Source organism: Talpa occidentalis, unplaced genomic scaffold, assembly GCF_014898055.3.
Source record: "Talpa occidentalis isolate TD23 unplaced genomic scaffold, MPIMG_talOcc4v2.1 talOcc4.17, whole genome shotgun sequence".
In the NCBI taxonomy this organism is placed as follows: Eukaryota; Metazoa; Chordata; class Mammalia; order Eulipotyphla; family Talpidae; genus Talpa; species Talpa occidentalis.
Window position 1 is genome coordinate 8,397,688 of NW_023601754.1, and position 26,220 is coordinate 8,423,907.

General features: G+C 44.5%; 1 protein-coding gene across 1 annotated transcript in view; it reads left to right on the top strand.

Moving 5' to 3' along the window:
• LOC119249013 (NEDD4-like E3 ubiquitin-protein ligase WWP2) overlaps positions 1-25,657 on the top strand; it is a 70,289-nt gene extending 44,632 nt beyond the window's left edge. The window contains exons 6-8 of the mRNA XM_037516023.2: positions 21,035-21,172; positions 22,964-23,060; positions 25,573-25,657. Coding sequence (XP_037371920.2) covers positions 21,035-21,172; positions 22,964-23,060; positions 25,573-25,657 — 320 coding nt within the window. The remainder of the gene's footprint in view (positions 1-21,034; positions 21,173-22,963; positions 23,061-25,572) is intronic.
• The last annotated feature ends 563 nt before the right edge of the window (positions 25,658-26,220 follow it).

The window sequence follows — 26,220 nt, forward strand, 5'->3', positions numbered from 1 at the left end:
TCATACCTTCACCCACTCGATTTTTGCATTAATTAATGGTTTTTGTCTGACTCATTTGTTACCATGATGGCTGCTAACCATCCCCACTCCCAGTTTTATCATGCCTGCTACATTTATTCCTTGACATATTACTGCAAGGAAGACCTAGTCCTTCTCCTTAATTTATGCCTGTGTGTATATATTAGGCTCATCTCAGGGACTCTTACTTTATTCAGTGGATTATAATTTAAATACTGCTTGAATTATCCCTGGTTTGGCCCCACGGGTGCCTCCTTAAGCTTAGTCTTATATCCTTTTGACATGTCCTCTTCGTCAGAGTTTTTCTCAAACATAATCCAATATATAGATAGAATTTCTCTATCTGACAAAGGGAGCCATTAAAATCAGAAAAGGTGAACAAAAAAATTAGGGCCATTAGATAATCCAGAGGTTTTCCAAGCATGGCCCCCATACTAGCAGCTTGACATCCCCTGGAAACATATTAAAAAATGTAAGTTCTCAGATCCTATCCTAGTCCTACAGACTTAGAAATTCTGGGGGGTCTGGCCCAGCCATCTGTTTTAACACACCTTCCAAGGGATTCTGATGCACTTTCAAGACTGAGAACAACTCACCTAACCACTTGGGAAAAAAATAGTTAGACATCCTCTTTGCACCAGTGCTTATGATGGTTGGCTTTATTTGCTTTTTAAACATTTAACCCTTAAGTCAACATGGAGTTTGTTCCGGCATGTGGTGTGTGGTTGTATTTTTTTTTCCTCATAGGTTTTGCACAGTCTCACTGTCTTTATTGGTGGGAGTGTCAACATCATGTTGGACATATGTCTTCAAAACTTTATTGACTCTTGAGCCTTCGTCTTCCCTGGTGGACTTGACATATGTATCTCTTATGCATGTGCACATGCACATACAGCAGACACATCACATGTACACAGACATGTGACTGCTTCTACATCTACAATTCAAGCACAAGTTGATCCTGAAACTTGCCCCTCACATGCAACCCCACAGAGTTCTGCAAATCTCCCTCTGTTCCATTTGAGAACCTGGGTTCTCAACATCAGCGATATGGTGACGCAGTCTCTCCATTCTGCAAGGCACAGAAAGGTGATTTGAGAACTACTGTACCCACACCACTGTGAAAAATGAAGTAGATTTTGAAAAGCTCCTCTGACTTAGGTTATTCGTTTTCTATGTATGTCTTTTCTTTCCCCAGGTGTGTGCCCCATATTAAAAAAAAAAAAAAAGAAAAAGACGGAAAGCAAACAGCAACCTATTTGTTTAAAAATCTTATAAGCAGAGGGTTGTTACGGCTCTTTACATCCCAAGAACAGATAGGCCAGTCATGGGGCGCCCTGCCCTAGCTGTTCTGCAAGGCTGGAGTGTTTGGTGGGTGGGCTGTGCGTGTTGGGGAGGCCTGCCTGACAGACAGTGCATGCCTTTATTTTAAAGTAAGCAAAGCACTGTTTTTCCAGTTTTTCAACTGAAAGGTAAATAAAACTACCGATCCTTAGAACTGTAGTCAGAGGGAGAAGAGAGAAAATAGAAAAAAGTGGTGCGCTTGAGTTAAAAACAATTTTGAATTTAAGTTTGAAAATGTGTCCTCTGTTTCTTCAACTGAAGAGTTAGGCAAGGGACAAAATGAAAGACAGTGTATGACTGTTCTGGTAGGGAGTTAATATTTAGGACATAGCTGTGATCTCCAAACCTCGAGTAGGCCTCATGGTGGAAATGGCTAAGCCCATCCTGCAGTGCCAGTTCGTAAACCTCAAAGACCTAGTTTGGGTCTGGTGGAAGCTCCCAGAATGTTTTCTGAGAAATTTTCTTTTACTCCCAAAATTAAAAAAAATTTTTAGTATATTTTTCTGATGTATAAAAGCAATATGTGTTCCTAAAACTGAAAATATTATTGTTATTTTTCTGATACTGATTGATATCTCATGTTTATTGAAAAATAGGCAAAATCGTTCTAAATGTTTAGTATGGATCAGGAACAGTTCTGAATTCTTGATGCATATTTGAAAGCTTATTCATTCCTCCTTCATACCTTTGAAGTGGATTGTATTGCCACCCCTTTGATGAGGAAATGCAGGTAGATTACATAACTTGCCCAAGATCACCCTTAGGTGGTGGCAGAGTTGGGATTGAGCCCAGATCTTTTGCCCAAGCCCTTTGCCCATCACCACTGTGTGTACTGCCTCCCAATGAAGGAGAAGGTTAAAAGCACTTGTAATTTCTCTATCCATATCTACTCCGGTTCAGGTTTTGATCTATACTCATTAAGTTTTTGGGGGGTATATAAACTATACTTTTGTTTGGGTGTGTATGTGTAACTTTTTTTCCCCAAAGGGAAACATCCTATACCTATTGCTTTGTAACTGTTTGTTTTCACTCTTGTGACAACTCTTTTTTTTTTTTTTTTTCTTCTCAGGGAAACCAGGGTCTTTTTTTTTTTTTTTTTTTTAAAGATTTATTTATTTTTATACAAGAACCGGGGTTTAGGCCAGATGTGCGGGAGGGTTCACCAGAGACAGAGGGGGGAGCAGAACAGGAAGAATGATGAAATACACTGCTGAGGGGCGCAGTGGGCGAGACAGGAGAGGTCTGCTGCGCCATGTGGGATTTTCGCCAGCTTGCCAGGATCGAACGCGCACTGCAGAGGCTGTAGACAGCTTCACAGTGCAGCACTCAACCACCTGCACCACCAGGGAGGCCCAAAACCAGGGTCATTTTTAATGGCTGCAGTGGCATTTTGGGGATATGAATGCATCATAGCTTTTTTTTCTTTAAAGATTTATTTATTTATGTGTACAAGAGCTGGGGTACAGGCCAGAGGTGTGGGGGTGGGGGTGAGAGGATTTACCAGAGACAGATTGGGGAACAGAACAGGCAGATTGACGAAATACACTGCTGAGAGGAGCAGTGGGTGAGTCAGGAGAGGTCTGCTGTACCATGTAGGTAGCTCCCTCTCCAGCCAGGGATCGAACTCGTGCTGTAGAGGCTGTGGATTGCTTCATAGGTTGCATCTTAACCCCTTGCACCCAGGGCCACCAGGGAGGTCCCCATCATAGCTTTTAATCAGTTTTTCATTGTTGGCAATCTCAACTTCATGCCTATTAAGTAAAACTTTTCCATAAATTCTTTTTTTTTTTAAGATTTTTTTTTTAATAGAGGCATGTTTTTTATTTATTTATTTGTTTGTTTGTTCTGTTTACACATGCGCTGGGTACAGCCAGAAGCGCGGGAGGGTGAGAGAATTCACCAGAGCCAGAGAAGGGAGCAGAGCAGGCAGAAGGACTGAAGTACACTGCTGAGGGGAGCAGCGGGCGGCAGGAGAGGTCTGCGCGCCATGTGGGACCCTCCTCAGGTGGCCGGGGAGCAGTCGGGGATCGAACCAGCGCTGCAGAGGTCGCCGGCAGCTTCGCAACCCAGCGCTCAACCGCTGCGCCACCAGGGAGGCCCCCATAAATTCTTGTAACACAATCTTTGTACTTCTGTCCCGTTTTCTTCCCCGGTTAGTATAGTAAATTCCGAGGTATGCAGTTCATTGCTGGGTCAAAGAGCAGGTATGTTTCAAGTTTTTTTGATGCCTGCGGCCTAGGGCAAAGCCAGACCTGTTCACACACTCTGAGTGTGTGTGTGTGTGTGTGTATGTGTCCCTTTTCCCCTCATCCTATCCTCTATGGCACTGGACACTCCCAATCTGTTATTCTAATCTATATCTCTCTTCACTTCTTATTTCTCTCTCTTCTTCTTGAGGAACTTCCAAGTAGTCCCTGCCCTTGCTGCCCCGCTGCAGGTGCTCCTACCAAGGTCTCCAGTCTCTGGCATGTTACTACACCTGTTGGTCAGTTCTCACCCTCAGTTTACTTGCCTCTCATATTGGATACAAGGAATCCGTCCCTCCTCTTTGACATACTCTTTCCTCTGAGGACACCATACCCTACTGGTTTTCTGTCTTTCTTTCCTGTCACTCATTTTTTAGTCTCCCTTGCTGGACCTTTTTCCTGTGACCAAACACACGGTTTCTAGGGGCCCAATTAACATCTAAGACAGGTCAGATTTCTCCAGGGGTATCCTATCACACTCAGTAAAAACAACGAAAGACTTCCCTAATGCCCTAAAAGGCCCTCCCTGAGCTTCCTGCCACCTCTATTACTTCATCTCAATTATTCTCTTGCTCTGGCCAAGCCCTATTGGCCCACAGCCCACTTTGCTGGTCCTCCAGCCCCCTGCTGTGCTGGCCTCAGGACCTTTGCACTGACCCTACCTTCTCCCCAAAAAGCTCTTCTGCTCGTATCATCATGACTAGTTACCTTACCTCCTTCCATTTATCCAGAGCTCACCTCAGTGAGGCCTTCCCTGGACAGACTATCTTTTAAAAAGGTATACGAATGACTGATTAAAAAATTTTTTTACGAGGCTGTGCAACCATCATCATAAGATTTTCATCACCCTAGTAAGATCCCTCATGCCCATTTACAGTTCACTCCCAGCCTCTGCCAACCACGAATCTGCTTTCTGTCTGTGTAGATTTGCTTATTCTGGATATTTCAAACATGGAACCACACAATATATAACATTTACCAAACTATCCTAATTGCAACCCCTCCCTGTCCAGCAATCCCATTTCCTTTCTCTGCTTTATTTTCTTTGTAGCAGTTATCTGCATAAAATGCTCTATACAGTTGACCCTCGAAGAGCAAAGGTCCATTTTATCAGTGGATTTTTTTTTTTCACTAAGTGCAGTTAACTGTCCATATCTGCAGGTTCCACATTCATGAATTCAACCAACTTTGACTATTGGTTTGTTGAATTCTGCAGATGCAGAACCCAAACATTACAGAGGGCTAACTGTGGGTCTTGGGCTTTCCTTGGATTTTGGTATCCATGGGGGGGAGTAAGAAGGGAGCAGAAACCAATCCCATCTGGATACCAAGGGATGACTATTGTTAAATTTGGGTAAAGGCTTTTCCACTGCTTGTGGTGGTTGGTGCCTCTCATCCCTACATTTTTCAGGGGTCAGTTGTATTTTATCTGTGTCGTTCTTTGTCTCTACAACCAGAATGTATGCTCCACAGGAGGCAGTCATTGTTTGACTTTTGTTCATTGTTGTGCCTAGAACAAAAGACACTAACACACACACACACACACACACACACACACACACACGAGGTGTGTTGATTGACTTTGTCTGCTATTAGTGAGGAAGAATACCTTTTCTTGGGCCTTAGGTTTCATGGCCATGGTGTGACTTACCTCTGAGATGGAGGATGGACTGGGGGGCACTGGGTACCCATTCTGGGGAGGCATTGGGCTGCCTGTATCCCCAGCTTCAAATGCGAGTCTTTGTTCCATTTCACCCCATCTAACTGCACTTAAATCAGTGGCTACTGTTTTCTTGATTGGCACCAGATGCCAGGCATTGGCATTTAAAACTGTCTTTAATAGTCTCTGAAAAGCTCTCTGTGTATTGCTTTCCATCATCCTGCACCTCAGGCAGATACAGCCAAGCCAGAACCTCAAGGAATTCCCGAAGAAGCCAAAAGCAACCCCCTCCCCCGACCCCACACCCCCAGCTTCTCGAAGTTACAGCCGGACCCATTTCATGGGTTTGGTGTCAGTAGAGAGTTGTTGGAAAGAAAGGTCCTTTTTGCCTGGAGTCTCAAAAGTAAACACATCAACCCTGCCACAAATGTTAAAACAGACCTGCTTTCTGTGTCACCACCGGCTGAGAGGCTGCCTTGTGAAACCTCATTTGAAGGAAGAAGAAAAGCTTTCTGTCAGGGAACCCCTTCCCCTGTTCATGGCTGCTTCAGCATAGCCCGAGATTGACTGCTGCTTCTAGAATTTTCTGTCAGCCTGTTGGCTTTGGAAATTGGTCAGCCTGGTAGGAACAGGTATTTGAGCAAAGAGCTTCCACCTCAAAGCATGAATGATGGCTGAAGCTATTCCCCCTTTTCTAGAGATGTGTTGTCCCCTTTAAAAGGCATGTTAGTCCATTAAGTAGGTGGTCAAGACATTTTTTTTTTTGACCTTTTTTCTTTCTAGACCTACAATTTGTCAGGGCTGGGACAGGGTTTCGTGTGAGGGAAAATTGCCTTCTTTTTAGGGCATTTTCTTAGGAGGCGAGCCCTGGAGCTGGGAAAGGGTTGGAACTTCATTTACCAGGCTTCACAGGTAAATCTATTTGTGCACTGGGTTAGATGCCAGAGATGATGTGGTGAACACAGCAGACAGTGCTGAAATTAAGGATCTAGAAGGAAGAACAGACAGACCTTAGACAGGTAGATCATTGGTGCACACGATTCTAGTTGTGATAGATTTGATGGAAGTATGGGAGGCTCTGGGAACTTGTTGCCATGGACTTAATCCAGCGTGGGGTGGCAGGTATCAAGGGAAGCCTTGTCAGAGGCAGTGACATCAGGACTCTGGAAGGGTGAGAAGGGAGAAAGCTTTCCAAGCTGAGGAAAAAGCACGGGACAAGAAGCTTTTGATGCAGGAACGGTCTCTCTGTGGTCAGATTACACAGCGAAACCCCCTCAGGGTTAGCCAGGCCTGGTGAGTGAGCGAGTAGCTCTAGTTTATGACCAAAAATGGTAAGGAGGAGCTGTGCCATCCAGTAGAAATATAACACGGGGCCCCTATGCAATTTAAAATTTTCCGGTATCCGCATTAATAAAAGCAAAACCGAACAGGTGAAATTAATTTTAATAATATGCCTATTTTATGTTGTCCAATATATCCCAAATGGGCCATTTTGATGTCTAATCAATATGAAGTCAAGTATTCGTGAGGTATTTTACTTTTTTTTTTGGTTTGTTTGGTATCAGGCCTTTGAAATCTGGTGTGTGGGTCACACTTTCTGTGCCGCTCAATGAGGGCAAACCGCATTTGTAGTACTCATTGGTCCCAGGTGGCTTGTGGCCCCACACTGAGCAGTGCAGGTCCAGAGGTTAAGTTACTCAACGGAAGAGCTGGAAAACTTCTTTTCAAAATCCAGTTACTGTTTGTGTAGGACTGTACTGCTTAGAGAGTTCTAGAAACTTCTCTCATTCCTCTTAAGCCTAACCCACAGGGATGTCCAGCCATCTCCTAAAGGGCATACGGTCACCCGTCAACCGCAGAGCTTTCAGCCTCCAGACTGACAGCTGTTACAGGCGTGAAATGGTGGCCTTGCACAGAGCCCAGAAGCAGGGAGAGGAAAATGAGGCTCTCGCTGGGATATGAGCTGTTTCCGTCCCCTTGCCAAAAAAAATCCCTGCAACATTTCATCTGGTGTTAGGGCCTCTGTTTTGCGCCAGCAATTTGAGAGTAGCTCCCGCCTGATCCTCAATTCCAGTCTCCCAGGTGCTCCCAGGGGAAATGCTGCGGCTGCTGGAATAGCATTAAGATCCAACCTCATTTATCTCGTTTGAGCATATTTTCATTTTTTTCTTGGGCCTTCCAGGATTCTCGGAGTATTTTCCTTTAAGTAGGAGACTTCATTTTGTAGGCGAGAAAGCAATGCTGGGCCTAAGTAAGAACTGCAGTCACAGCAGTGGCCCTGTCCACACCACTGTTAGGATCAGAGTGGGATCTCCTCTCTTCCCCTCGTGTGCAGAGCAGTGAGGCACAACTTTGTCAGAGTACAATATCTGTGTCTTCCCTCCCATGAGTAATTTTTTTTTCCATATTAGTACACGAATTCATTTTCTTAAAGTCTTTTTTTTTTAAAGATTTTATTTTTTCGTAGAAAACTGGGGTGTAGAAAAATTGGGAGTGAGAAGATTCACCAGAGACAGAGTGAATATTTCAGGATTTACTGAAATACACTGCTAAGGGGAGCAGCAGGCGAGACAGGAGAGGTCTACTGTGCCATATATGGGTTAGCTCCCTGGCTGAGGATGGAACTCAGGCCCTAGTGGTGGTAGTGCTGAGACTTAACCCCTAGGCCACCAGGGAGGCCCAAATTCATTTTCTTGGAATGAGGGTGAGGGGACATTATGCTAAAGGCTGACTTTACCTTGAACATACCCTCTCTCAATCCTAAAACCCTCCTCAATTCATGGATTGTTTCTGTATTGGTTTTAAGATTATAGAATACAGTAAGTAGAAAATCAAAGGCACAGCTTTTGGTCTGGGATGAACTCAGTTCAGCATATGCCCTTTGTATATATGTGCCTTTGTGCTAGTGTTTGCAGGTGTGACAACTTTGTATGAAGTTGTCAGCCATGAGTTATAACATAGGGAAGGGACTTGGAAGATGTGTGTTTAAGGGGTAGGTGTCCTATTTCACCTTTCTGTCTTGTTTGAATTTTTTATAAGGAGCATATTGGTTTTTTTTCCAAGTTAGATATTGTGTAGACAATATTATATGGCATAAATGGGACAAAATGTATGTTTCATTATTGAAAATTTCAAGCATTAAGATAGTAGAGAGGTAGTGTAGTGAACTGTCCTGTGCCAACTTTCAGCAAAGGTCAACACATGTCCGTGTGGAGTCCCCACTTTTTTGGGGGAGTATTTGAAAGCAGATCTGAGACATCATGTTATATCACTGGTAAGCACTACAGTTATATGTCTGACTGATTCAGAGACTTAGAAAAAACTGTGTGGCAAAAATAGTGGTAATTTAAAAACTAAAACCCTTATTTCATCATCCTACTCTTCAACCACCACTTACTCTTTCTCTCTGGATCATTTATTTCTTTGCCCCTTTTTCATTCTTTTTTTAAAAAATAGGATATTTAACAATAGGGTTCATTCTATAACTTCATGTTCTTTTTTTTACATTGTTATATGAATAATTTTCCATCTTGCTCTGCATTCTTCATAATCACTAAGCCAAATCTCAACTGTGGCATCATATCTCATTTATCTGAAATTGCAGTTTTTAAAAAGCCAGCTTTATAAAGAGAGATTTTTAAAAAAAAAAAACACAGACTCTTAACCACAAAAATTCTCTTTAGCCTGACTGCTACATTCAAAGTCGATGTAAAAGGAGGTTTGTTCATTGAAAGCCTGCCTCTACTATGTTTATAAACACGGCTTTGATCCTGGGCCATGGCAGGGGTAGTGTGGTATGAGGTTCCCCGAGGGCACGGAGAATGATGAGCTGTGAAAGTGAGCCCAGGAGAAGAGGAGCAGTGACAAGCAGGCAGCAGAAATGAACTGACAGTTTATTCTAAAGATTTAACTTTCCCAGGTCTGTGTTTATTTCCCCTAAAAAGCTTAAAAGTTTTAAAAATATGCTATAGCTTGGTAAACAGTGAGATTTACCAAGGTCGGTGAGGCCCTTGGTATCCTGTATTACAGGGCCCCTCCACCTTTTAGGAGTCTGCTTGCCTATAACAGACCTTACTAGATGAATGACTGTGATAAAGAGCCAATTCTGAAGTATAAATGCGTGGGCACTTTTTTTGCTTGTAAGTAGAGAATAATGTGTGTAGCTAGATGCCTGGGCTTTGCCTGTAGGACCCTGGGAGCCTGTATCTAGAGAAAGAAGGACGATGGCGTCATCGTCACCAACCAAGATTCCAATGCCTGTGCTTGAGCTCACCACGCTTGTGCCTGTCTGAAGGCACTCTCCATCCACAGTTTGGAGCCTGCCCTTTCCTGCCTTCTCAGCAACCCTTCTTGATTTTCCTCCTGCCTCCACGATGGTTCTTCCCTCTCTTCTTTGCAAGGTCATCTTCATCTATTTGACTGTTAATGGTGCGAGTTTCCAGTCTTACCGCCCTCTTCTTCTGTGATCATGTTCCCATCTGTATCTCCTTTTTATGTATAACCACCATCTACAGTGGAACCCATGGATTTGAATTCTCTAGTCCAGATCTTGCTCCTGAACTCTCTACCCACATACCTGACTGTGGCCCTGCTGTTTCCTTGTGGATCTGTCACAGCATCTCAAAATCAACTCATCCAAATCTGAACTCATCTCCTCTCCCTGAGACTTGGTCCACTTCCGGTGTTCCATATTTGATGTAGAGACCCTACATTTGTCCAGTTAAGTATGTGAGAAGCCCAGAAGTTGTCTTTGAAACCTCCACCCTTCTTGCTCACCCCCTTTGCTAATCTGCTTTCAGATTCTCTTAGTTTTTACCTTTGCAAGTCCACCTCCTCCTTTCATCTCTACCTCTGCTACTCTCACCCTTTCCTGTGGCCTCCTGTCTTCCTGGCCTCACTTCCCTCTAGTCTGTTTTCCACACAGCAGACAGAATGAATTTTGAAGTCTCAAAGCTGATCTAGTTACACCTTGTTTAAAAGTACTTAAAAAACAGGCAGCTGCTTTTAAGAGTGAGAAAAACTTCCACATGGCCTACCCACACTGCACTTAATGTCTGGTCACTTCCTAGATCTCCTACCCCATTTGGATTACGTTCTCTTCCAGCCCCACTTACCTCTGTTCAGTTTCCCGACTGCATCCAGCTCATTCTCAGGCCCTTTGCACATGGTATTTCTTCTGCCTGGAAATGGTCTTCCTCCCCTACCCTCCCCCATCATGTTAGCTGTCTGCCTGAAACAGGTCACATTTTTTCTCATGTTCTGACCAGGCCCAGATATCCAGCTGCTTTGGGGACATTAGGTTTTGTGTGTGAAATTTGTTTCACAGTTGCAACTTGGTATTTCTTTGTGAGATTGTCTAGCTAATTGTGTTTCTCCTACAGATTTGTGCAGTTCCTAAAAGCAGAGACTATGTATATTTTCATTCTTCATTATAACCCAACTTCTTAGTGCAGTGTCTGGCAGATAGTACCCAGATAGTGCTTCTTGAATGAAGAGCTAGAAAGTGAGAAAAGAAAAAAGTTTATAAACTGGCTTTGTAAAATGAAGCTCTTCTCTAGAGAAGTTAATGCAATAGGACTAAAACTTTCATTTCAGGATGGGTAAGGGTAGATTCCCAGCAGCAACACATCGGAGAAGTTCTTCAAGACCAAGTAGACTCTTCTTTATGTTCTGTGTTCTCAGAAGACCCTGACAAGGTGTGAGTGATGGGGACTCAGAGGATGCAAGATAAGGCAGAGTGAACATTGTCTACCTTCCCAGGAATTGCAGCTTTTACAACCTGATGCTAACTGGGCCAAAAGCTTTTTCTTTTTAGGGTCAGGCTAAGCTTGGAAGCCGGAGACACTGTAACAGTAAATTGTGGAAGCCTTTGGCTTCCTTTACTGCAGAGGGAACATGAACGAGCATTCTCTTTAAAGCTGGGTAGACTCCAGTTGGGGAATGGAAAGACTGTTTACTCCCTGCCTTTCTGGAATTTCCTCCAGTTCTCTTCCTCTCTGCGCCAATATTTCACAGCTTTGTGTAGAGTGAACATTGAAATGCCCTGCTTATGTTTATTTTTTTTTGATAGGACTATGGGTTTGAGGGCAGAGGAAGGCCGAAAAGAGGGAGGTTTGTTTATTCCACTGAGCTGCCATCTTCAGGTCACATCTCCATTGGCTTCTGAGACTTGACACAGAGGGCTTGGTCTCCCTTAAAAGTATCCCACTTTTGGGCCTCCCCCGGTGGAGCAGCGGTTGAGCGCTGGGTTGTGAAGCTGCCCGTGGCCAATGCGCCGGTGGTTCGATCCCCGGCTGCTCCCTGGCCACCGGAGGAGGGTCCCACATGGTGCGCAGACCTCTCCTGCCGCCCGCTGCTCCCCTCAGCAGTGTGCTTCGGTCCTTCTGCCTGCTCTGCTCCCCGCTCTGGCTCTGGTGAATTCTCTCACCCTTCCGTGCTTCTGACTGTACCCAGTGATGTATAAACAAAAAACAAACAAACAAATAAATAAATAAATAAAACATGCCTCTAGAAAATTAAAAAAAAAAAAAAAAGTATCCCACTTTTGTGTCTGGTTTTATTTTCCCCAGCTTTCCAGTTAAACCCTTAGATTTGTATTCTGAGTTGTGAAGAAAAAGGGGAAAAATGATTCTTTTAAAAGATGAAGGTATGGATATCAGAATTTTGGTGGTGAGGGAGCAGGGGTTCAGAGAGGATAACTGATTCTAAAGTAGAAAGGTCTTTCAGGGCTTCCCTGGTGGCATCGGGGTTAAGTTCAGCTTTATCATGCTATCACCACTGCGGCCTGAGTTCAATCTCCGGCCAGGGAGCTAACCCACTTATGGTGCAGCAGACCTCTCCTGTCTCACCTGCTGCTCCCCTCAGCAGTGTATTTCAGTAGATTAGCCTGCTCTGCTCCCCACTCTGTCTCTGGTGAATCCTCTCACTCCCTGCACCTCTAGCCTACACCCTGGTTCTTCAATGCATTAATAAGTAAATAAATCGGGCCTCCCTGGTGGCACAAGGGTTAAGCACCGCACTATGAAGCTGTCCACAGCCTCTGCAGCACGAGTTCGATCCTTGGCCGGCCAGGGAGCAACCCACGTGGCGCAGCAGACCTCTCCTGATTTGCCTGTTGCTCCCCTCAGCAGTGTACTTCACTTAATCTGCCTGTTCTATTCCCCATTTGTCTCTGGTGAATCCTCTCACCCCCTGCATCTCTGGCCTGTACCCCAGCTCTTATATGCATAAATAAATCAATCTTTAAAAAAAAATAAGTAAATAAACCTTTTAAAAAAATGGCCTTTCATGCCACTTCCAGGCAGGAGGTGTGGATTTCATAACTGAGCCACAGACTGGAACACAGCTTGGCAGTCATGCTTAGCCTGGTCTCTTCTCTTGTTGGAATAAGGAAGGCAACTTCCATGTCCTGTTTATCTCTACTTATTAGTACCATACGCAGAAAACATACTAAGGAGCTCAAGTCAAGAGAGGGGGAAAGGAACTCTTAGAAAAATATGACTCATCCTTGTGCCACCTAGCATTTCTTTCCAGTAGGAAATGATTAACTTGAAGCCACTTGAAAATCTAAAGCTCTGAAGAGAGAACAACTTAAGAGTAGGAGTTATTCCCCCAGGCTGCTTGACTGGTATATTTTCTATCTATTTGTATTCCAGAATGTGTATGTGATGTTGAGTTCTTGTATGTATTTTAGTTTACAGTCACTTTTTGTGCCTTAGGTTTGCTGGCTTAGGAAAAACACCTCCCCCCGCCCCACACACACACTCACACACAGAAACTGTTATAAGAAAATGCCAAGCAGGCACAGTGGTGGAAAGAACAGTTGATAAGCCCTGATGCCTGTCACTCAGCTCCACAGCCAGCTCCACGTCCATTCTTTTTTTTTTTTTTAAAAGATTTTTATTTATTGGGCCTCCCAGGTGGCGCAGCGGTTGAGCGCTGGGTTGCGAAGCTGCCCGCCGCTGCGACGCTGGTTCGATCCCCGGCTGCTCCTCGGCCACCTGAGGAGGGTCCCACATGGCGCGCAGACCTCTCCTGCCGCCCGCTGCTCCCCTCAGCAGTGTACTTCGGTCCTTCTGCCTGCTCTGCTCCCCGCTCTGGCTCTGGTGAATTCTCTCACCCTCCCGCGCTTCTGACTGTACCCAGTGCATGTATAAACAAAACAAACAAACAAACAAACTAAATAAATAAAAAACATGCCTCTATTAAAAAAAAAAAATTTATTTATTTATTTATTTATTTATTTATTTATTTATTTGTACAAGCACTGGGTACAGTCAGAAGCACGGGAGGGTGAGAGAATTCACCAGAGTCAGAGCAGGGAGCAGAGCAGGCAGAAGGACCAAAGCACACTGCTGAGGGGAGCAGCGGGCGGCAGGAGAGGTCTGCGCACCATGTGGGACCCTCCTCCGGTGGCCGGGGAGCAGCCGGGGATCGAACCGGCGGCCGCGAGCAGCTTCGCAACCCAGCGCTCAACCGCTGCGCCACCGGGGAGGCCCTCCACGTCCATTCTTGATTCACCTAACTGGATTATTTTTATCTGCACCCTGACATATTTCAGTATACATCTTTAAATGATAACCCATATTCATACTACTAGTTTCAGTTCTAAAAACTTGATGGTGATACTTTAATATCATCAAGTAATCCAGCAGGGATTTTCATTTCCCCAGTTGTCCTAATATTTTTTTTTTAATCTACCATTGGTTTGTTTGCCTTAGGATCCAAACAACTTGGGTAAGTCTCTTCTCTCCTTCTTTACTTTATCTTTTTATCCCTTGTAGTTCATTGGAGAGACTCGGTGGTTTGTCCTGTTGTTTCCCATGTTTGGAATTTTGCTGTTTGTGTCCCGGAAGTTGAACATGTCCCTCTCTGCTTCCCATAGACTGACAGGTGGCTCTTGAGGCTGGGTTCTTTTTTCCTTTTTGATGAATTGGTATGTGCTTCCATCAGAAACACTTAATGTTTGCTTGTCCTTGGTATGCCAGCTTTTAACGAGATATCCTGGAATGGTTTCTGAGATATTCCAAATTCTTTGCCCCAGATTCTCATATCCATCCAGCCCTACTGCTGACTGTTCCCCTTCATAAAGCAGCATTACAAGGTTTCAGTAACTGCTTGCTTGGTTCAAACTGAAATAAGTTTGCTGATGGCTACAGTTAACTTGAGTTCAGGACAATGGGGTTCTTTTGCCAGCAGAATCTTTTCATTATACGTATGTGTTCCCATTTGGTGGCGATGGGTCTGACACTTTGTGCTGCCCCTGCCTATGATTTGCCATGAGCTTTGATTCCAAGAGACTGGGATGAGGTAGTAGGGGAGGATGGTTGTGGAGTCTTGCTGATGTCCTCATTGGGGAGTCAAAGATCTTTTGCAGCATGCTAAGGAAGAGAAAAGATAGAGTCTTTGTTGGGTCCTGCATTCCTGGAAGACACTGCCATCCTGTTCGCAGCTGGGGCATCTCCTACCAGGTGACCTCCTACCTGGCCTTGTCTACTCTACCTGTGTTCCTCCTGCAGCCAGAATGATTAATGTAATAGCAGGAATCTTGTCCCTTCTTTGCTTAGAACCCTCTAGTGGCTCCTCATCTCACACACAGTCAACACTAAAGGCCTTTTGAGGGCTCCAGTGCCTTCCTTCTGAGCCACAGTTACCCATAACCCTCATCGCCTGCTCCTGTCTTCCCTCATCTACTCCAGTCACACTGGCTCCCTAACCATTCCCCAGACATGCTGGGCATGCTCCCACTTGGGGCCTCTGCTTCCTTTCTCTCTGCCTAGAATATTCTTCCTCTAGATACCTATGTGGCTTCCTCTGCCCATCCTCCTTGAAGTCTTTGCTCATCTGCCATCTTTCCAATGAACCCAGCCCCAAACCCTTCTCCCTCTTTTAGCACCTCCACCCCCATTCCTTGGTTCATTTTTGTCTATTGCATTTGCCACTTTCTAACAGATCATGCTGTTTACTTAAAAAAGATTGTCTGTTTTCTGTTTTCCCCCCAACTAGAATATGAATGCTCTAGGAACACAGTTTCTCAGTGGACTAGAACATTAGGCACTCACTACATGTGTGTAAATTGTGGGACCATGGGCAGAGCAGGGTTGGATGGAGCAGAGGTGGAGAGAAGGTGAGCTTCCTCTGCTAAATCTGATTTTAGTTCTGGAAATGGACTTACGGTATCCATTTTTTTCATCAGTTACTTGATTTTTGAGCCATGCCTCCAAAGGCTGTTAGGAAGACCTGGAGGAGAAAGGCGCTTTGTGGTGTTGTCAGCGTCAGCATGGCGGTAGTGAAACCAGAGGGCCCCAGAGGCGAGGTGGCTAATGCTGCTATTTATAGCTGAGCTTCCAGTCTGTGCTTTCCAGCCACACTTACTCCTTTCAGCATCCTCCTTATGCTCAAGTCTGTCACTCAATTAGCTAATGGTTTCTTTAGTCCCATTATACATTGTAGGGCTCCCCTGGCTCAGGTGTTTTTTTTAAAGAGAATAATGGGGTGTTCTGTTCACCGAGGTTTAATTTTTTAATAGCCTTACCAGTTTTGAGAAAAAATTTCCCCAATTTTTTATGATGAAATTTTCAAACATACAAAAGAATCGAAAGAGTAATACAGCGAACGCCCAAGGCCCAATATTTTACCGTGTCTGTTTTACCTGTCTGGGTGAACCTGTGGAGGTGTGCATTATTTTTACTGAATTATTTTCAGGAAAATTGTAGGTATCATGACAACTTCACTGCTAAAAACTTTAGCCTATACTCCTTTAAACCATATGAAAATAAGTACAGCTATCATTGTAATTTACTCTTGCATCTCCCACCAGTAAGAACTTTCTTACATAAAATCATATATCACTGTGGAACCTAAGAAAATCAACTCATTTCAGACATCATCTAATATCTAGCCTGGATGTAAATTTCTCCACTTGTCCTAATAATATTTTTTTCAAACCTAGGTTTAAGATCCATGCATAGCATATGGTGGTGGTGTTTCTTTAAATCTGGAAGTTTCCTTTCTCTCCTCTCCTTCCCATGTATTTCATGACATAGTCTTTGGGAAGAGTCCAGAGAGTCGCCACATAGATGTTTCATGTTGTGTTTTTGTCTGTTTCCTCATGGTAGCATTGATCTTGTTTCTCTGTCCCCTTATTTCATGTAAACTAGCAGGAGCAATAGCGGCTTGGTTGGATTCAGATGAAGTGCTCTCAGTGATGTTGTGTGCTTCATCCTGCCTTCAGTCAGGAAGCATATCGGTGTCAGCTTGTCTTGCTCTTAACGATGCTCAGTTTGATCACTTGCCTCGATGGTGGTAGCCAGCATGCTCTCTGACTCTTTCTAGTAAATATTACAGTAGAGAGCGATGGTCATCTCTAAAGCCACCTCTTCCCATTGGCTCTTTTTGAAGGTCAAATGTGTCTCAAAGAGTTGCAAGGCAACTTTGGGGCCTAATGGTATGGAATGACTCTGTTGGACACAATTTGTGGGTAAATAGATAGGAGAGCTAAGTTGGAGCCTTGAGATGAGACTGTGGAGAGAAAAACACATGTTATGCTTCTGGCTTCTTTCTAAGGATCTTGGCATTGTACCTGTCAGCAGGTTGACATTACCAGGGAGAGGTTCTTCTACCTTCAGTATCATCACTCCTGGAAGGAGGGAAAAAATTGTCCATGTGTAAAATGATCTTCCTGAGATAACAAGAAAGGAATCACAGAACCCTTAAAATGTTCATGTAGCATGTCTCCAACAGCCGCATACTGACTCTAGGTGGCCAGGCCTCTGTAGGAAGTATCCTAGAAACAAGGCCAGAAGACTGTCCTCGTGATGGTTGTATGGCTTACCTTGGAAGATTTTGTGGCGTTTGATGCTGCAACCTAAAAATCTTGGAAAGGGCAAGAAAAGATTAGACCAAGTTAGACCAAAAACAGGAACATCAGCAGGGAAAGAGTAAAAATGACAGCTTCCTGGAAACTTACTAAATGACTTTAGTTCTTTACAGGTGTCCCCTAAAACATGTCCTCTTACTGCTTCTGTTTTTGCAGGTAGGGAGACTAATACTCAGGTTAAGTAATTTGCTTAATGCCGCACAGCTATTAGGTGCTAGAACCGAGATTTGAACTCAGTCTGTCTGGGTAACCTCTGTGGTGGACTTCCTGCTAGGGCTGTATGCCCTGGATCTCAACATGAAATGGAGTAGGAAGAATCTCAGTGACTTAATAAAACGTACTAACCATAGTAAATATTATTATTATTGGTGGTATAGATTATTTCATAATTTTAGTGGATCAGAATTTGGGAACTGCTTAGCTGGGCAAGCTGACCAGGGATGTCTCGTGAGACTGCAGGCTATTGTTAGCTGGGCTGCGCTCAATTGAAGGCTGGGCTGGGGCGGGGGATTCTACTTCCAAGGTGGTTCCTTCACATGGTTGGCAAGTGGTTCTTTCCCCTTCTCCTAGACTTTTTGAAGGAACTAGTTTACATATTACAGGTATCATCTTACAGAAATTTATAGAAGTCACCAAGCCCCTCAGTGAAACTGGCCACCAATAGTAACAACCTCAAGAGGCTCTGGAGAGATCCATTACAGGGAAGAGACATAGGGGAGGGTAGAGATGTTTAAGAAAACTTGAAAACCTCAAGGAAAGTGCATCTGGCTTCTACTTTTTAATAGTAGATCCTTGACTGGATCCGGACGCTTCTCCCCTACATTCTTAAGAATGTAGCAATAAATGTTTCTTAGAGAGACTTGGGGCAGGCTTTTTTGGGGTTCAGGGAGGTTGTCTCTAGGAAGTACTTGTTGAGATACTTATTTACACATGTCCTGCCTAGTTCTAGAAAACAATGAGCTAACTTTACAGGAATATACTAGCAATGAAAAGATGAAAAAAAGTGGATGGTGGGTGGGGAGCGAGGTAGAATATATGGTACCTTCCCGGACGGCCTTTGTAAGGTGTGGGAGGCACGGAGGGACCACAGACCCTTTGGAAATCCTCATATACAACTGCTCCCTCTTGGTGACTGTTGAATGGCTCTGAACTGGAGGTTATAGCTCCTGAGCAATAACTGGACAGAAGTTATTGTATAAGTAAGCTCAGGGCTGAGGATGGGGGTGGTTGGCAGCAGTTTCCATCCCATTCAGGGTTTGGAGCTTCTGCCCCATGTCAGTCTGTTCTGTTTTTGTGTGTCAATTTCCTGACTCTTCTCATCCACAGAGCCAAATTCACCAGTGTCACAGTGGCTGGGGGGGCTGGGTGGCTAAGCCACCTGCTTACCTCCATTACAGAGCCTGGGCTTGACTGGTCTTCCCCTACCATCTACCCCAGGGTCTGTGACTATGGGGCTGGATTGCCCGTTTTTAACTTTTATGGCTTTAAATCTTATGAAATATTTTTAGGGTAGAAAAAAACCACTTTAAAAAAATATAATTTATTTACATATATATTACATCGTTCATTTTTGTACAATGTTTGCTTTCTCCTCTCAGGTGTAGTCTCCATAGAATTCCCACCACCATTTCACCCATGCACCGTTGCCATAGTCCCCTGTGCTCTTCCCTCCCCTGTTCTGAGCCCTCTTCCCCCCCACCCTTCTCTGCAGTGTGTCTCGGATTTATGGTTGCCTGCCAATTTTTTTTTAATTTTTATTTATTTATTTTTATCTTTTTCATTTTTTATTTTAACATTTATCATTTTTTACATTTTCTTTTTTTTTTTTTTTTTAAAGATTTTTTTTTTTTTTAAATAGAGACATTTTTATTTATTTATTTATTTGTTTGTTTGTTTGTTTTGTTTATACATGCACTGGGTACAGTCAGAAGCGCGGGAGGGTGAGAGAATTCACCAGAGCCAGAGCGGGGAGCAGAGCAGGCAGAAGGACCGAAGGACACTGCTGAGGGGAGCAGCGGGCGGCAGGAGAGGTCTGCGCGCCATGTGGGACCCTCCTCCGGTGGCCGGGGAGCAGCCGGGGATCGAACCAGCGCCGCAGAGGCCGCGGGCAGCCTCGCAACCCAGCGCTCAACCGCTGCGCCACCGGGGAGGCCCATTTTTTACATTTTCTTAGACAATATTTGCTTTGCCCCACACCCTCAGATTGAGTCCCCATAGACTCTCCTTCCCCAAGGCACCCATGCACCATCACCACAGTCCCCTGTGCTCCTCCCTCTATCCCTCTCACCCCCTCCCTCCTCCTCCCCTGCAGGATGTCTCTGGTTTATAATTATCTGTTTTTGCTTTGTTGTATTTTGTACTGTTATTATTTTTTTTACACTGATGTCTTATTTGGTTCCCCTATATTCCTGTTATAAGTGAAACCATCCAGTATTTTTCTTTTTCCTTCTGGCTTATTTCACTGAGCATAATTCCTTCTAGCTCCAGCCATGTTGCTGCAAATGACATGCATTTATCTTTTTTGATTGCTGCATAATATTCCATTGTGTATATGTGCCACATCTTCTTGATCCAGTCATCTATTTTGGGCATTTGGGTTGTTTCCAGGTTTTACCTATTGTAAATAGTGCTGTAATAAGCATAGGTGTACAGGTGTTCTTTTGAATCACTGTTTTTGTGTCCTTTGGATAGATCCCTAGGAGTGTTTTACCTGTATTTTCCTCTGTATATTTTATGGTTTCAGGTCTTATGTTCCATTGTTTTATCCAGTTTGAGTTGATTTTTATGCATGGTGTGAGACAGTAGTCAAGTTTCATTCTTTTGCATGTGGTGGTCCAGTTTTCCCAGCACCATTTATAGAACAAATTGTCCTTGTGGCATTGCATATTCTTTGCTCCTTTGTCAAAGATTAGCTGTCCAGGGCCTCCCCGGTGGCACAGCGGTTGAGCTCTGGGTTGTGAAGCTGCCCGCAGCCTCTGCAGCGCCGGTTCGATCCCCGGCTGCTCCCCGGCCACCGGAGGAGGGTCCCACATGGCGCGCAGACCTCTCCTGCCGCCCGCTGCTCCCCTCAGCAGTGTCCTTCGGTCCTTCTGCCTGCTCTGCTCCCTGCTCTGGCTCTGGTGATTTCTCTCACCTCTGGCGCTTCTGACTGTACCCAGTGCTTGTATAAATAAATCAAAATAAATCTTAAAAAATATTTAAAAAAAAAAAAGATTAGCTGTCCATATATGTGTGGCTTTATTTCTTGGCTTTTTATTTGATTCCATTGGTCTGTGTGTCTGTTTTTGCTCCAGTACCGTACTGTTTTAATTAATATGGCTTTGTAGCATAGTTTGAAATCTGAGTGTATGACAACTCCATTCTCCTTCTTTTTAGTCAGGAGAGCTTTAAAACCACCTGCTTTTTAATGCAAACAAGAAAAAGAATAAGCCCCTATAGTCCTTCATCTAGAGATGACTCCTGGTGACATTTCCTTCAGGTGTCCTGACCAATTTCCCTCACTTTTGCCACCTTTCTTTATGTCAGAAGGGAGGATATTACTTGAAACTACTTCCTTTTTCTCGGTGAGCCATCAGTATTTCTAATTAGGGCCCTCAAATATAAGTAAACAAATTAATAAGTGATGTAGGAATTATCTCTAGCTAACTTCATGACACAAAACATCAAACACAAAGAGCACAGTCTTTCCCACCAGATTAATACAGAAGTGTTGACAATGAGATGTAGCCCTCCTTGTCCTTTGGTCTGTGCTGCAAGACAAATTTGAAGATGCGGAAAAGTATTGCCAGGGATGCCAGAGTAGGTGAGATGGGAGCTTACTATTTACAGAATCTTAACTCAAGGGTGCATTTGCTTTAGTCCATCTATGTTGCCTTTTGTGTCCAACAGTGGAGAACACACAGCTGACCCTGAACCTGCAGACGGAGAACAAAGGCGGTGTTGTCTCGGGTGGTGAGCTGACAATTTTCCTGGATGGGCCGACTGTTGATACGGGAAGTGTGCCTAACGGCAGTGCCGTGACGGAGGGTGAGTGCCGCCCTGCTCCCCAGGGCTGTGCCAGGATTGGGCAGGGCAGGGTAAGGGATAGGAGGTAGAGGAGGTGTCCGGAACTTGGTTCTCCATCAGGTATCTGGGTTGGGGTACCCTTCAGTTGGTCCTGGCCCATAGCATACCTAGACTCTTATTAACATCCTGGGTCAGAATTGTAACATGATGTTTTCAAGGACTGTGTTCTGATAAAGGACCAAAATAAATGTCAAGTCTTTGTAGGTGTGTTGTGGTTTGGTTTGAGAGCAGGAAAAAACATCTTTTCATCCCATATGGACTTTAGAAAATAAAACATCTTTATTAACCATTGCTCTTCTTCCCAATACAGTTAAGCTTCCTGGGAAAGTTGATGGTGTCCTTTATGGGACAGCTTTGGTTGGGAAAGGGGACTATGACTTATAGAGATTCACACTAACAAAATACAGACAGAAGCAGGGAAGTTGTGGAGTGTCCCCCTCTTGTCTTGAATGTAGGCAGTTTGTTTCTTTTGATCTTGTCTGAAATTAGTCACCTTTGGATCTAGCAGGAAATTATTTCATGGACTCTGAGGTCTGAAATGGGTTGGGTTTCTCCATAATTTTTCTCATTAAATGTGATGTAACTAGTGCTTTTCAGGCTCCAAACAGGCTTTCTGTAGCTTCAAGGGAGTGAAATTTAATTCAAGGGCAATTGGGTAGACTGCATGTCGCAGTGATTGGATGGGCCTTGACTGCTGAGAATCCAGTCTCCACCCAACTTCGAGTTGTGCTTGGGTACTTTGGGTTCTTGGAGGAAAAACCTGCATCATTCACACAGTCAGCACATGTATCCATAATTAAGCATCTGGTATGTACTTGATCTTGGACCAGGTGTTAGCCAGATGGCAGTGGGCAAAGTTCATGTGGTCTCTATTCCCGGGAGCTTATACCTACTTGTCAGGGGTAGAGGATGTTAGATGTTAAACAGGGAAACACAAAATTGTTCTATAACTGGTGACAAAAGCTATGGAGGAGTATAGGGTGGTATGAGATTCCTGTACTTGAGCACTCATCGATATGTGGAGCATCAGGGACGGTTTCTCTGGGGAAGCTGAGACGGCTGGAGAAAGAGGCATTTAGACAGGGCATGGTGGGGGCTCAGGTAAAGGGCTGTTGAATGAGAGGTGGCGAGTTGTATGTGAAAAAGAGGTGGGAACAGGCTTGGCCTGTGGTGGGAACAGAGGCGATTAGGGTGACTGGGTTGTGGGAAACAACGAGGGGGGATGGGATGTGGAGCCAGGGAACCAGGTTGGCTCAGATCCTGCACCTTGAGGGCCTGGTAAGGATGTTGGACCTCACCTTAAGAAGCAGAAAGCTGGCGTAGGGTTTTTGGCAGAATATCATGATTTGACTGGAATTGACTCTGATTTGGCTCTTTGCCTTCTGGAGCAGTGCCCCAGTTTCTTGCCCCTACTCTGCAAGGCCCACATCCATTCCCTGACTCACATTGGTGTGAGAAGTTCACTTCATGTATAAAATCAGTAAGTAAGCTCTAACTGCCCTTGATGTTCCTGAAGGATTTGGAGAAAAATCTGTTTCCCAGGTTCAAGCCCCACTGGTCTGTGACTGGATCAGATGTCACCTGACTGTCCCCGTTCCTTCTCATACTGGCGGCCGCAGCTTGCTAGACTGTTGGTATTCCAGGGGGTGGTAATTCCAGTACACAGTGAGCTCTGTCCCTGTAGCCACATCTGAGACAAGGGCTGAGTCTCTCAACATCTCTGTCTTCTCTTGTGATGGATCCCCTTTCTAGGATCACAGCCGCCTTCGAGAGAATCCACCGGGACAGCTGTCGCCCCGGAGAACCGGCACCAGCCCCCCAGCACAAACTGCTTTGGTGGCAGATCCCGGTAAGAATCCACCCTCTCTCCCCTCCTCCCCTTTGCCTTGGGGATGAGGAGGAGCTGGGAAGGTGCTTAGAACTATTGAAAAAATGTTGGGAAATGGCAGGGAACAGTATGTTATAGCTGCTGGAAATTTCCAGAGAGTTTATAACTGACTCAGTATGTCAAGGAGGCCCACAGGGGAGCATAAAAACTCATGATTCTTGGAAGGTCAGAGGTTCCTTAGGCTCCTTGTTGAAGATTGGCTAAGTTGGTTATTTGGATAGGAGGAACTGTTGAGCAGAGCTGGACTACTTTTTTATACATCAGGTGCAGGGGCTGGGTTATCCTGCCAGAATACACATAGGAATGCTTCGAGCTGTGGTGCTTTGTGTGTGGAATTTTCTGTCTGTGCATTTCTGTTTTTTGGGTGGGGTAGGAGGAGTGGTCCATGGTTCCCTCTGGCATGTTGGCCAAGACCTTCTGCACCTAGAGTCAGCGTTATATTATTCTTGTTACATGTATTCACAAATACCGTCATTTTACTCACTGAGGTGCCCATCTTACCCCTTTGTTAATGGTGCAAGCTCACATCTATGGCAACTGAATTCCCAGATAGGAAAATTGCTTTAAGTTTATTAGAGAAAAGGGGGAGGTAGTGGGACCCATTTATTTTATTAAACAAAATTTTCTCGTTAAATTGATTTATTTTCTTACATTGTCATTAATTTTTGGACAGTATTTGAATTTTCCCCTCAAGCGTAGTTCCCACAGTTCTCTCACCACTGTAGCACCCAGTACTCGTTGATTGTTTATTACAATGTACAAAAAGTCCAGACATTTTAAGGAAATGTTGAGGAAAAGAATCATATGCATGTGGTTTGTAAACATTTATTTTAATCTGTGGAGAGTAGGTGAATAGCTGGTAAAAATCTTCCCAAACAAATCTCAGGGAGTAGGGAAGTAATGCTTTGAAAAGCAGAGTATGATTTCAGCCAACACCCACAAGCATCTTGAAAGACCCCTCCAGGGCAGCCAGTGACTCTCTGAATTGGGGTGTTTTAAGGGCATGCGAGCTTTTGGGTGCTCAGAAGGATTAAATGAGGCTGGACGCTTGGGTCTCTTAAGCCCAGATTCGTTTCCCTCCTTGTTCTCTTTCCCCCATCGCTCTGCAAAGGTGTCATCTCATACCCTGAAGGGCAGTTGCACTTTTCTGTGACTGACTAGGTGAGTGTCCCAGGGTAACATCTGTCAGTATAATTGGCAAATCTGTGTCAACAGAGAAATGATAGCACCCAGAACTAGAGGAAAAACCAGAATCTCCTCAGTGGCGAGTAGCTGGGGAGAGGAACACATGAGCATTTCACTCTTGAGAATGATGCCTTCTTCACTGTGGGCCTGGTGTCTGCCATCTTGGTCTTCTAGCTTATTTGGAAAGTGTGTGTCAGGTACAGCTGCTGTCCCTGAAGGCAGAGTTCAGTCTTTAACAAGTTTGGGCTTAAATTGTAGATGTATTTATTGCTCTCTAGTTGATAGACCTTGAAACTCATATATCCCGACAGTCCTCCTTTATGATCGTTTGTGTTGAAGGTTGTTGACTGTTAAAACAGCAGCCTGACTTCCACAGACGCTCAGATGCAGTCTTGGCTGTAACTTGTGTGGACATTCAGTGCTACTTCACTGTTGGTGGGCAAAGTGACTGCCATGTAATTTCAGCCGCCTGGGAGTCCTCGGTCTGCCTCGCTCCTGCAGCCATTTCCACACCTGGGTTCGGCCATCTAAATATTTCTTCTGTGTTCACATGGAACTTGCTGCCATTCAGCAGGAAGCACTTTTGAAAGTATCACCCAAAGGCAGTGTCTTCTGCATCCTAAGAACCCCGTCCCCCCTGGCTTTCACAAAGGTCCATGTGCAATTCTGGTGTTTGCAGTCTGGAAATCAGAAGATACAGATTGAGTCCTGGCCTGTCATTTACTTATTCAGTGATACTGGACAAGTCACTGAACCTCATGGCACCTCATTTTTCAGGTGGACATCCCCACTCACATTTTAGGATGGGCAGGAACAATCACCTGTTTTGCAGGGTTAACGTGGAAATTAGCTGAGATAAACTATGTCAACCTGAGGGCCTTGCGTGCTGGGAATGGTCAATGAAGGTGGCAAGGTAGGAGTGGTGGGGATTTCTTTGTACCTGGAGACTGACTGTTGTGCCCCGTACCCCACCCACAAACCTGAGCAGTGGGGTGTTACTAATACATTCTCATATTCTCATCAGAGGTCATACTAAGGAGGGTGATTGATGAATCCAACCATCAGAGGACAGACAGAATAATGGGCTTCTGCCTATTGCCTCCCAGACTAAATATTTAGCTTTTGCTGTCTGAATGGTCAGTTTTTCTTGGACTTAGGTGCTATTCCCCAAGATTCAGGGTGCTCTGACATGCCTATGAAAGTGAAGATTACAATGTCAGAGCAGCCTTTTCTTCTTCTTTCCCCTGTTTTATCAAAGCCATAGAACTGAAAGAGGTTTATCTTACAGGTTCTTCTACCCAACTTCATCCAGTAGAGCCACCCTTTGCTTGCTAAGCAAGACCTCGAAGCTCCCTCTCTCAGTGGGATCTTAACTGCTTCTTAAGAATAATCAGCGAGGGCCTCCCTGGTGGTGCAGGGGTTAAAGCCTCAGCACTATCAAGCTATCACATGATAGCCGCTGTGGCGAGTTCGGCATGAGTTCGATCCCCAACCAGGTAACTAATCCATATAGTGCAGCAGACCTCTCCTGTCTCGCCCGCTGCTCCCCTCAGCAGTGTATTTCAGTAGATCTGCCTGTTCTGCTCCCCACTGTGTCTGGTGAATCCTCTCCCCCCACACACACCCCAGTTCTTATATGCATAAATAAATAAAAATAAATCTTTTCTTTTAAAAAGTATAATCAGGCGAAACTTCTCTGGTTTTTTAACCACCTGGTCTGCTGCATAGAAGGCAACGTGAAATCACTATCCACAATCCATGACATGTATTTGCAGACAGACAATGTTAGTATGCAGTCAGTGGGTCTGGCTGAGTAAGGAAAGCATTGGTGTCAATGCTTTGTGGTATAGGCCTATAGTGAAATTCTGTCCCATAGTAAGAGTGGGTGAAAGATAGTTGCATCAGTACTGTGCAATCTCAGAAATATAATGTGGAA